At 39.8% G+C, this 13,532-nt stretch overlaps 1 protein-coding gene across 1 annotated transcript in view; it reads right to left on the bottom strand.

The window, feature by feature from the left end:
• CAMK4 (calcium/calmodulin dependent protein kinase IV) overlaps positions 1 to 13,532 on the bottom strand; it is a 263,343-nt gene that overhangs the window by 83,792 nt on the left and 166,019 nt on the right. Inside the window, exon 6 of the mRNA XM_066382004.1 lies at positions 2,599 to 2,671. Within this exon, the coding sequence (XP_066238101.1) occupies positions 2,599 to 2,671 (73 nt within the window). The remainder of the gene's footprint in view (positions 1 to 2,598; positions 2,672 to 13,532) is intronic.

Raw genomic sequence — 13,532 nt, 5'->3', positions numbered from 1 at the left:
TTGGCATGCAGGAGTCCTGGGTTCGATTCCCGGCCAGGGCACACAGGAGAAGCGCCCATCTGCTTCTCCACCCCTCCCCCTCTCCTTCCTCTCTGTCTCTCCCCCTCCTGCAGCCGAGGCTCCATTGGAGCAAAGATGGCCTGGGCGCTGGGGATGGCTCTGTGGCCTCTGCCTCAGGCGCTAGAGTGGCTCTGGTTGCAACAGAGCAACGCCCCAGATGGGCAGAGCATCGCCCCCTGGTGGGCGTGCCAGGTGGATCCCGGTCGGGCGCATGCGGGAGTCTGACTGCCTCCCCGTTTCCAACTTCAGAAGAAAAAAAAAAATGGGCAAAGGAATTGAATAGATCCTACTCCAAAGCGGACCTACAGATGACCAATAGGCATATGAAAAAATTCTCAATGTCACTAATCATCAGAGAAATGCAAATTAAAGCCACAATGAGATATCACCTCACACCTGTCAGAATGGCACTCACTAACAAATCAAGAGACAACAAGTGCTGGCGAAGGTGTGGAGAAAAGGGAAGCCTCCTGCACTGCTGGTGGGAATGCAGACTTGTGCAGCCACTGTGGAAAATAGTATGGCGTTTCCTCAAAAAATTAAAAATGGAACTGTCTTTTGATCTAGCTATCCCACTTTTAGGTATATATCCTAGGAATCCCAAAACACTGATTCAAAAAAAAAAAAAAAAAAAAGATATGCACCTCCAGGTTTATTGCAGCATTGTTTACAATAGCCAAGATCTGGAAACAGACCATATCCATCAGTTGATCAGTAGATTAAAAAGCTGTGGTACATATACACAATGCAGCCATGAAAAAGAAGGAAATCTTACCTTTGTGATGACATGGATGGACCTGGAAATTATTATGCTGAGTGAAATAAGCCAGGCAGAGAAAGACAAATATATGCTCTCACTTACAAGTGAAATCAAATGAACAAGATGAACTGAGAAACGGAATAGAGGCAGAGATGGGGTCACAGGGACCAGAGGCACAGAAGTCACAGGGAAGGGGGATGAGGGGACAGGATCAGAGAAGGTGAAAGGATTAGAAAAGCTATATATACATAACACACAGATACAGATAACAGGACAGCAAATCCCAGTGGGAATGTGGAAGAGGGTGCGGGGGACAAAGGGGCTATAATGGGGGGCATGTGTTTGGGGGGTGAGGGTGTTATATTAAGTAGGACACTTAAATCCATGTTAACATAACAAATTAAAATTAATTTTAAAAAATCGTTCCTTAGTTGGCAATTTTAGGAAACCAGAGATGGTAAATATACTGTGATTGATTAATATATATATGGAATGAAGTCATTCTTTTGGGTATGATGAGAAGATGAATTTGATATTCAATATTCAGATAATCAGGAGCAGCACTGTGTATATAGAATAAAATTCAATGGTGTTCTCTGCAGCTTTTATCCACCCCCAGTTCAAACTTTTTATTCCTTACCAGAGAAAAAGAACAAACCACTTTTACAGGAAGGGATAATTTGGAAGGGCTGAATTATAAAACCAATTTAATTTAGTGTTGATACCTCAATAATGGATTTGGTTAGTCCAAAAATCTTTTTCTAGCAGTCTTATGCAAGGCTAGTGAGGCTGTTTTTGCTTTTAGTCAATGGTACATAAGTTAGTTAGATACCAGGGTCTTTTCGTTCTTCCTCCCTCTTTCCCATTTTGGTTGTCGTTAAAGTTCACAGGACATGTGCTTTTGTCACTGTGGTTGATTTCTCAAGATACTGAATAATGATTTTAGTTAGATAACTGACTCTGAAAAGTAGAACAGATCTTAATTTGGGGTATATTTTATATAGATTTGTTTCCAAGCATGATAAATATCTCCCCTTGATCACCACTGTGTTTGTTCCGAGAATCTGTTCTGGCTTTATATTCAATAAATGAGTCACCAAAGTGTCTCAGCATGTAGTAGACACCATTTAATATATGGAAAGGGTTTTTTTTTTTTTAAAGCAATGGAGTCTACATTATCTAGGCAAATATTTCCTTATTAATTCAATCCAGACAAGCTCTTTGAAATTATATATTTTTGTAAATGTGTATGCATGTTTCTGTCATTAACTTATAAAACTTTATTCCAGTTTAAATATTTAGATTTTTTTCCTTTAAAATAATTAAATTGTCAAAATTTTTCCTTCTAATTCACTCTTGTCTTGAAAGAAAAATCAATGATCTCTATGTTCCAATGTCTATATTCATCACATTCAACCATCCTCCACTTACTTTCCTAACAAACAACAAAAATAATAAAGGAACAAACTCAAGAAGCAAAAAGAGAGAGAGAAAACAACAGCTATAGGCACCAAAGTGATTTGATTTTATAATAAAATAAAAAATATAATACTTTAACAAACTTATGGCATTACATAGAAGAGACTGCATCTTTAAAAGTTTGAGTAACCAATGGAAAATATACATTTATCGAACACATTTTCTTGCAACTATTTTATATGGTTTTGCTGTACATTTTATGGCTTGTCACAGATACATACGTACTTCTTAAATGAGATTCTACAAAAGTAAGAGAGCCATTACCAGGAGTCACACTACCGCTGCCACCTCATACTTACAGCAACGGCCTCCAGGATTTGTTTAACAGCATCTGCAGCATCCCGTTCACTGTAATAGCCCTTTTCTACAATCCTAAAAAAGGGGGGGAAAAGAACATGAAATGCTTCTCATACACATGCATTCAGTTGAGTGATGCTAAAAGAATTTTATTAAATTAATGTTAAAGAGGATGCATCCAAATAATTGCAACAGGCTAACACAACACCCCCCCCCCCCCAAAAAAAAGATTTTTATAAACTGGCACTCTAGAAATCTTTGGATTTATTTAGGAAAATTAAAAATTTATTTTTAAACTTTGTATTGTGAGTCATTTAAAAAATATTCCAAGTAAACAATATGTCATAAACCATCCCATGTAACTGTTACACAGCTTCAAAAGTTATTAGTTAATGACCAATGTTGTTACCTATCCAATTAATTACTTCCCCTTCTTCTTTATTATTTTGAAGCAAATATCAGATATCATGTAATTTCATTCATAAATATTTAAGGAGATATCTCTAAATGATAAAGGGTCTTTTAGAAATCTTAACTACAATGTCATTATTATGCCTATTATATTACAATTCTTTATATTATCAAATATTCTGTTTCAAATATCCAATTGTCTTAACATGTTAAAATTTGTTGTCTGTCTGTTTGAATCAGTATCCAAATAAGGTCTCTCTCTCCCTTCTCTGCCCTTCTTCTTATTCTCTTTCTCCTCCATCTGGATTCTTTTCCAAATAAATGACTAGCTCTTTTTGCATTGATGAGGGCAAGTAATTTTTCTTTTAAGTTAAAGTCTTTTTCTTTCTCCAACTTGAAGAATGTTTTCCTGATTTAGAATGTTTTGTATTTATTTTCTTCCATTGCTTTGGTTTCTTCTTTGGGTTGCACAGTTATACATACATAAGAGTTTTTCAACTTTAGATTTACATTGTTCTTCTATGTTTTTTTAACCTTAGTTTATTTTGCAACAGTAAGCTATAGTTTCATGAATTTTGTGGGTATATGGTCCTGGCATGTGTTCACTGCATAAAGGAATCTTATTCTGCTACTGATTTTCTGTGCCCTAATAATCATTTTATATTAGAATTAACTGAGACACCTCTCTGTTGCTGCTTAATTTTAAGCCAAACTGGTTTTTTTGTTTGTTTGTTTGTTTTTTGTTGTTGTTGTTGTTTTTGCATTTTTCCGAAGCTGGAAACTGGGAGGCAGTCAGACAGACTCCCGAATGCGCCCAACCAGGATCCACCTGGCATGCCCACCAGGGGGCGATGCTCTGCCCCTCTGGGGCGTCACTCTGTTGCATCCAGAGCCATCCTAGCACCTGAGGCAGAGGCCACAGAGCCATCCTCAGTGCCCGGGCCATCTTTGCTCCATTGGAGCCTCTGCTGCGGGAGGGGAAGAGAGAGACAGAGAGGAAGGAGAGGGGGAGGGGTGGAGAAGCAGATGGGCGCTTCTCCTGTGTGTCCTGGCCGGGAATAGAACCCGGGACTCCTGCACGCCAGGCCGACGCTCTACCACTGAGCCAACTGGTTTTTTTTTAATTAATATATTAGTTTCAGGTGTATATAGCTATTTGACAAATTCCTTATGATGCAATCACCACAATAAGTCTAGTAACCATCTGTCACTGTGCAACGTTATCATGATAATATTAACTATTGTTCCTATGCTTACGTCCCCATGACTTATTTCACTTTTCATAACTGGAGGCTTGTACTTCCTATTTCCCTTCACTCTATTGACAAGAGTGATAGGCCAGGATATCTTTTCTAGTTTCAAGTTCTTCTCCTCCTCCTCCTCCTCCTCCTCCTCCTCCCCTCTTCCTCCTCCCCCTTCTTCTTCTTCCTCTTCTTTTCTTCTTCTCCTTCTCCTTCTTCTTCTTTTTCATGAAGTATTAAAAATATGACTTTATACTTTCTGAGATCTCTTCTATCTGGAACTTCATACCCTTGCCTCTACCATCTTTACTCTGATTATTGGAGTCTCTTCCTAGCAGTTTCTCTTAAATATGGAACTTTCACTCTAAGGGACTTCAGATATTAATTTCAGGAGTTCATAGGACCTTGAATGCATTCATCACTTCAGACCTTACTGTGAATGCAGGCTTTGCACTTATCAGAAGTTTAGATGGCAGAAATCCCTCACGGTTTCAGCTGTTCATCTTGTATTAGCCGATCACCTTCCAATAACTTGGAAAGTTCAGAGATTTGAGTGTTCTCTCATTCTTGGGTCTGTCTCTTCCACTTGCTTCCTCTTATGTGGCTCTTGGAATTGTCATTAGTTTGTCCTCATGCATTTGTATTTCGGGCTTCACAGGGATACCTTGTCACCTGGTTTCACTATATTGTCTGAGTTTTTGGTCTTTCTGTCCTAGTTTCTCTATGTCTATTCTTAAAGGACTATTTGATAAGAATAAAAAGCTACCATTTTTGGTGTTTTTATCTTAACAGAATATCAGAGAAAACACATTTTGGGTAGCACTGTAGATTACCAACGTGCATAAGATATTTTTAGCTAATAAAAAGTTTGTGGTAAAGATGTGTGAAAAATGTCAATTCAAAACATAAAAGAAACAAAACTTCAACAACCTTAACATTGCATTGAAATTTTTCTTACACTGTTAATTCCTCCAATAGCATATTTTTCAGAAGTATCTCCCCTTTTTGAAAAACAGTATTTTAGTATGAAGTTGTAAGTTCTCAAAGTAGCTAGTGTTGAAAGGTGAATTTAAAATCTATAAAAATGTTTTCACAATAGGTAGAAAAGGGTGAGGAATGCAGAATAGAGTAGATATAATCAAAATAAAAGAAGATACCTCAAATGATGACAATTGTCAAGATACAGAAAAACTATATTGATACAAAAAATCAAATTATTTTATTTTCTCCCTTCAATTATTTAGAACATTGTCAAGAAACATAAACTTGGCCTGACCTGTAGTGGTGCAGTGGATAAAGCGTCAACCTGGAATGCTAAGGTCACCAGTTCAAAACCCCAGGCTTGCCTTGGTCAAGGCATATATGGGAGCTAGTTCTTCCTGTTCTTCTCCCTGCCCTTATCTCTCTCTCGCTCTCTCTCTCTCTACCCCCTACCTCTCTAAAATGAATGATTTTTTTTTAAAAAAATACCACAAATTCATCTTTTCAAAGGGTTAAATATAAAATATCTTCTCCCCCTTTTTTATTTCTTGGACATGGTCAAATAAAATGTGAAAATAGATTATAATATTTAGGGGATTTTATCACTCTGTTCTTGAAAATCAATTTTCATGTGATATTTCCTTAAAAGAATACTAAGTTTGCCTGACCTGTGGTGGCACAGTGGGTAAAGCGTTGACCTGAAACGCTGAGGTTGCCGGTTCGAAACCCTGGGCTTGCCTGGTCAAGGCACATATGAGAGTTGATGCTTTCTGCTCCTCCCCTCCTTCTCTCTCTCAGCCTCTCTCTCTGTCCCCTCTCTCTAAAATGAATAAATAAAATCTAAAATCAAATAATTAAATAAATAAAAATTTAAAAAAGGATACTAAGTTTTCTTGAATTCATGATTGAGTTACATAGTTTACTTACTAAAAATTTAATTGAAAAAATTTCTTGACCTATACTTTCTGATGTGTGTGTGTGTGTGTATGTGTGTGTGTGTGTGTGTGTGTGTGTGTATCACAGAGACAGAGAAAGGGACAGACAGACAGGAAGGGAGAGAGATGAGAAGCATCAATTCTTCATTGCAGAACCTTAGTTATTCATTGATTGCTTTCTCATATGTGCCTTGACAGGGGTGGGAGGAGGTGCTACGGCTTGAGCAAGGGCCCCTTGCTCAAGCCAGTGACCGTTGGGCTAAAGTCAGTGACCATGGAGTCATGTCTATGACCCCACACTCAAGCCAGTTACCCCTCATTCAAGCTGGATGAGCCCATGTTTATGCCGGTGACCTCAGGGTCTTCTACGTCCCAGTTCGAAGTTCTATTCATTGTGCGCCACTGCCTGGTCAGGCTATACTTTCTGACTTTTTAAAATTAAGTACAAGGGGCGGGGGAAAGACTGTTGTGTCAGAGTAAGTTGAAAACTTTGGCTACCATTCCATCATCCACTGCATTTTATTCTAACCATGGATTTTGTGGGATGCCCACCAACCAACACAAATGTAATCAGTGTTTCCTCTATGCATCACACCTGCCAAGTATCAGCAGATGGGCTGTCTCCAGTCCTGTTAAAGGAGGGACATTATAACAAATATAATGGAAGAGAATGGCCAATACTTAACTTTATTTCCACCTCTTATTCTCCCAGAAAAAAATAAAACAAATTACTTTTTGGCATGCAAAAAATAGTGTGGATTTTCCTCATAATCACTTGCCAAGGCTAGCGCTTTACCACAGCTGCTTTGCAATTCCCTTTCAAGGGGTGTTATTCACACATCAGTCTATGCAAGTACTCCTTGGGATTGTCCAGAGCCAACATGTACAACCATGTCTGGCTTCCCTAATGGGAAATCCTCACTGTCTTCTAAATATACCTGTTCCTCTGAGCATTCCTCCCCTTGCAAAGGCAGGGCTTCTCACCCACTAGAATTTCATCACCATATTTTGTGGCTTTTTTTTTTTATGAAGTGTCAAGCTTTGGCCTAAATATGATGTTTATGCATATTCATTTGAGTATAATATAAGGGTAAATGCCTGTGTTCAGAACAGGTCATGTGTGACTCTCCAAGGACTGGCTGGATAGGAGAGTGAATTTTCTTGGAAGTTAGATGTTTTTAGGAAGAATGGAGGGAAGAGTAGTAGGTGTAAGAGCAATAGTTAATGAAAATTTCACTAATTTTCCACAATATATGTTACATTATCAAAATATTTCATTTAAGTAATGAGGAGGATATATTCTACCAGATATATCCATTCATTAATTTATTCAGTAAATATAATGGAATGACTATTATGTGCTGGAAACTCAGTAGTGAACCAGAATGGTCTCTGCACTCATGGACTTTTTCTTGATATAAATAGACAGACAATAATCAACAGTGCGCTACAAGCTGTGACAGAAGTATTAGGGAACAGCCTGAGAGCTCCTTGAAAGGGCAGGTACCTATTCTGAAGGCCACACAAGGTGGGGAAAGGATTCCAGAGGCAGGTCCATCTCAGCTCAGACCTGAAAGTATATGGAGAACTTGTCTAGCTGCAGCGAGGGTGGGAGCTAGGAGGTAGGATAGGAGTGGGGGAGGAGCATGGCACTGGAGAACAGAGAGACTTTGCTAAGAAAAAGGACCAAGACTAGAGTGAGAACTAGAGTGTGAGGATGGGGTTGTGATATTCAATCAGAATTTCTAACTGTGAGCCTTACTTGCTGGATATGTAAAGAATAAGGTTTGGATCTTGCCCAGATGAGACCACAGATAGTGGAGAACTTATTAACAAAAACATCATCGTAGATGCAACACATGTTATATTGAGATTTGTACAGCCAAGGGGTTTACTAATTCTGTTGTCAGAAATGTCCCCAGCGTAGACATGTGGGGCAGGAGCACAAAATGCAGGTACCTTCCCTACCTCATCTCAGTATGGACTCTGCACACCACAGCTTAGCCCTACCATCAGAATTTCACTCTTTCTCTTCCAGACTCTTCGGAAAGGATTTTTTTCCCCAGTTGATTGGTTCATCAGTGTGTCACAGAGTTAGATTTCTGGAACTCAGACATTCAATTTTAAATATTTTATAAGTTGAGCAACCACCCAGGCTAGCTGTGGCTGACTAGAAAGATCAATAACAGTGAACTACTCAAGTTTCAAATTCAGGTTTATAACTTAGAGCTAAGATTACAAGTGAAGATATTAGTGACCAAGCAAAGGGAAATGAGGTTCTGCAATCTTTTTCTCTCCATTTCAGTAGCATGACTACAGGAGATGCGTTGAGCCAGTGCCTTCTGTGGAGTATGAGGGCAAAATTCTTAGCTTCACACTAGATTGTTGCTTTGGTCACCTAGAGCCTACCTCCAAACCTTGCTCATAGTAGGCAGTCAATAAAAAATTGTGGAATCAGCCTGACCAGGCGGTGGTGCAGTGGATAGAGCGTTGGACTGGGATGCAGAGGACCCAGGTTCGAGACCCTGAGGGCTCATCTGGTTTGAGCAAGAACCCACCAGCTTGAACCCAAGGTCGCTGGCTCCAGAAAGGGGTTACTCGGTCTGCTGAAGGCCCGCAGTCAAGGCACATATGAGAAAGCAATCAATGAACAACTAAGGTGTTGCAACGCGCAATGAAAAACTAATGATTGATGCTTCTCATCTCTCTCCATTCCTGTCTGTCCCTGTCTATCCCTCTCTCTGACTCACTCTCTGTCTCTGTAAAAAATAAATAAAAAAAATTAAAAAAAAATTGTGGAATCAATTCTAATTACCAAATAAATGATGCCAGAAAATTCCAGACTGTGGCCATTTGCACAACTCCTTTGCCTGCGTTCCTTATCCTGGGGAACAAAAGCCCTGAACTGGAAAGCGATGCTCACCACAGTGCACTGGCCGTGGACGCAGTGGGAGAGCAGCCATGTGCACGCTCCCCCAGGCAAAACGCAGTAGAAGGAAGGGCGCCTGCTGGCTTCAGGAAGAAACCCAGGGCTACATATTTTCCAGATATTATTGGAATAACATGAATCTTTTCAGAAACCAATTTTGAGCAAAAATAAAAGTGATTAAAATTCATCAAACACAGTAGTATTCGTTCCATGAAGCAACACAAATTCCTACTTAAAATTTAACTGACATTTCAAAAAAAAAATTTCCAATGAATTGAACATATATACACTGTCAAGAATTTATAGTTTTATATAGAATGGACTAGGACTTCAATTTTTAGAAGCAATAAAATGTTCAATCACCATGGTGTTTTTAGAGCTTTAAAAATAGGAGGATAATTTTGGTTGATGGGTTTTTTTAATATTTAAACATACCTATTGCTATATTTCTCTTCAGATTTAATAAACTAATTAAATCCACACCTTGTAAAATAGTAAGAAGGTAGTCCACAATGCTACCAGCAGCTGAAATCTTTGTCAAAGGCCCAGCGCCCTGTGGTTTGTTGCTGTGCTGCATAATTTCCCATAGTTTCATGTGCTCTGGGCTAGAAGACTCAGTGCTAAAAACCAAATCTCTCCTAGGATTTTTATCACATCTCTGACCCAAAGGCTGCCCTGGGATTCCAGTTCCTATAGTGATAAGGTATCAAGGAACTGCAAAACTGTAGCCTGACCAGGCAGTGGCGTAGTGGATAGAGCATCGGAGTGGGATGCGGAAGGACCCAGGTTCGAGATTCCGAGGTTGCCAGCTTGAGTGCGGGCTCATCTGGTTTGAGCAAAAAGCTCACCAGCTTGGACTCAAGGTCGCTGGCTCGAGCAAGGGGTTACTTGGTCTGCTGAAGGCCCACGGTCAAGGCACATACGAGAAAGCAATCAATGAACAAATAAGGTGTTGCAATGCTCAATGAAAAGCTGGTGATTGATGCTTCTCATCTCTCTCTGTTCCTGTCTGTCCCTATCTATCCCTCTCTCTGACTCTCTCTCTGTCCCTGTAAAAAACAAAAAAAAAACAAAAACAGCCTGACCAGGCGGTGGCACAGTGGATAGAGCGTCAGACTGGGATGCAGAGGGCCCAGGTTCGAGACCCCAAGGTCGCCAGCTTGAGCGTGGGCTCACTGGTTTGAGCGAGAGCTCACCAGCTTGAACCCAAGGTTGCTGGCTCTAGCAAGGGGTTGCTCAGTCTGCTGGAGGCCCACGGTCAAGGCACATATGAGAAAGCAATCAATGAACAACTAAGGTGTTGCAATGTGCAATGAAAAGCTGGTGATTGATGCTTCTCATCTCTCTCTATTCCTGTCTGTCCCTGTCTATCCCTCTCTCTGACTCACTCTCTGTCTCTGTAAAAAACAAACAAACAAATAAATAAATAAGTAAATAACTGCTGATACTGGTATTTCAAAAGGAAGAGCCAGGCCCCCCTTACCCCTCCTTTCTGAGGAGGAAAAAAAAAAAAAAAAAAAAACAAGAGAAAGAGATTCAAGTTTAACTATAGTTCTCTGGAAGGACTGAGGCCACTTGCTAGACAGAGCAAAGAAGGTAGAACTTACCTGAAACTTCCTTTTCCCCTTCCTTAAGAGTGTTTAGGAGACAATGTTTACATATCTTAATTAAAAATTCCTATAACTCTTCCTCCCCTCCTGGAGTCCTGAAAGTGATGTATACCTCTAGACACAGGGATCACAAACCTCTAGACACAGGGGTCATGAGGCCACTTCCCTTTCTTGAGAAACCTGTATTCTGTAACATTTTATATGCTTTCTTATATTCATCCCTTTCAAAATTCTTTATATGTATAAAACTTGTAAACTAAGCAAGTGGGGACTAGTTTATTAGGTTTCCTAATAAGCTAGCCCCAACACTCTTAGCAAAGGTAATTTCATTTAGCTTCTTTCCTTATCTTAAGCTAAACATTTCATTTCCCACTATTGTGGCGACAGAGATGGGTTGTAAATCCTAGAACAGTGGTCCCCAAGCCCCGGGCCGCTTACCATTTGGTACCGGTCCGCAGAGAAAGAATAAATAACTTACATTATTTCCGTTTTATTTATATTTAAGTCTGAACAATGTTTTATTTTTTAAAAATGACCAGATTCCCTCCGTTACATCCATCTAAGACTCACTCTTGATGCTTGTCTTGGTCAGGTGATACATTTATCCGTCCCACCCTAAAGGCCGGTCCGTGAAAATATTTTCTGACATTAAACCGGTCCGTGGCCCAAAAAAGGTTGGGGACCACTGCCCTAGAAGATTTGGGACTGTCTTTGATATATAAAAAAACATTTATTGCTTACTGTGTTGAAATGTAAAACAACATTTACCACTACTGTGTTGGGTATGTAAAACATTTATTACTACTGTGTTATCTTGCGGTGTTAATATGTAGGAATGTTTTTCCTTTTAATAGATCCTATAGATAAATATTTGTAAGCTTATCAGTAAATGTCTTTTGTACCATGCTCCCCCTCCTTTTCCCCCAACCAGTATGTGATCATGTCTATAGAACCAGCCTCAGGACTATGATGTATGCTGCACAGTTTGGGTGAGCTATACCCCGTCCGTGTATGCCTTGTTGGCTTAATATTAATATTAATAAAAGCTCCTCCTAAAATTTCTTCTGTAACCTGTGGACTACACTACTTTATAACACTACAAGTCCTTCAGTTGCTCATCCATTTAGCCGACATCTGGAGATATGGGAAGACAGCACAACAAGGTGTGTTTTCTGGGGCTCCCAGGCTGTGACTCTGCAGCCCCAACAGGCAACCCACTCCAGACTGTTCCTTCCACCGTTTGCTGTGTTAGCCCACATGCTCCCCTTTCCCACAGTCGGGACCATTCTCCTTCTCATCATTTTAAAAATGTAGGATGAGAAAACACAGGCAATGCCTATTTCTCTCCATGGATCTGCTTTAAAATATGACTTTTGTGCATTTGCTCCTGTCACCTTAATTGCTGCAAATTGAATTGAGCCCAACAGTTAGCACAGGCAATGCAGCTGAAGAGCTCTAATCAAATTACAGCCCAAGGCCCTCAGACTTCCTGGCACGTGCATTAGGAGCCCTCCTGCTGTCTCCCCCAACGCCAGCTTTTTCTCCAATGCAGATGTTATTGTTACCAGATGACTGCAGGTTTATGCGAGAAAGACACTGGTCTTATGAATATGTGTACTAAAGGATCAAATGACATAGGGTAAAATCTCCAACTAATATGAGTTTCATGAACCAAGTCTTAAAGACTGCTGGTACAGCCCTGGCCGGTTAGCTCCATTGGTTAGAACATCGTCCTAATATGCCAAGGTTGCATGTTTCATTTCTAGTCAGGGCACATACAAGAAGCAACCAATGAATGCCTAAATAAGTGGAACAACATACTGATGTTTCTTTTTCTCTCCACCTTCCTCTCTAAAATCAATAAAAGTAAACTGAAGAAAGACTGCTAGGACATCATTATGCTGTTACATACAAAAAATTACATTAAAATGTTTAAATCCACTACTCCTTTATAAGCTTCTTTCACTGCTTTTTCTCATTTCATTGATGGCCCCTTGGTCTATATTGTTTTTTTCTAAGAACTGTCCCAAAGAGTTGAGAAAATAATATACTTTAATAGTTCCAAAGGTTCTGTTAGCACCTGTTAGGTTTGAGGGAGTGAGGGAATTGTGGCTCAGTGTGGGTGCTGACCAGGGAGGTGAGAGGGCAGGAGAAAGGGGAGGGCAGATCAGCGTGTAGACCTGAGAACACAGACTGCCAATCCCTAGTTCAGTTCTCGCCTACTATAAATTAAAAGCCTGACCCAAAGATGTTATATAAATTGCCCAAGAGCACATTGTTTATTCAATCACTCATTTGACAAACATCTAGCACCTGACCTGTGGTGGCGCAGTGGATAAAGTGTTGACCTGGATGCTGAGGTCACTGGTTCGAAACCCTGGGTTGCCAGATCAAGGCACATATGAGAAGTAATTATGAATTGATGTTTCCCACTTTTCCCTCTCACTTCACCTTTTTCTCTCTCTCTTCTCTCTAAAAAAGCAGTAAATAAAATCTAAATAAAAAACAAAAACAAGTATCTAGCAGCTGCTTGCTTCCTATCTGAACAGCTTTTAAAATGGAGACTAAGACACTCACAACTAACCCTCAGCATCAATTTGTTCTCTCCTTGACCCATTACCTGCTAATTTATAATTTCTCACTAAAGATTCTGCTCAAAAGATTCTATTCCTCCCTGAAGCTGTTTCTGAGTTAGAGGACTCCTATATTTTGTGCCCCATGTACTGTGTTTATGCCCCGATGACAGCATTTATTTCCCTCACATGATACTTACAGCCAAATTCGTGGCAATACAAAGTATCATATGATATGTCTTTTGTTTACTAATTC

The sequence above is a fragment of the Saccopteryx leptura genome, chromosome 4 (genome assembly GCF_036850995.1).
Source record: "Saccopteryx leptura isolate mSacLep1 chromosome 4, mSacLep1_pri_phased_curated, whole genome shotgun sequence".
NCBI classification, from domain to species: Eukaryota; Metazoa; Chordata; class Mammalia; order Chiroptera; family Emballonuridae; genus Saccopteryx; species Saccopteryx leptura.
The sequence above is the reverse complement of the archived record's forward strand: the minus strand, read 5'-3'. Positions and strand labels throughout refer to the sequence as shown.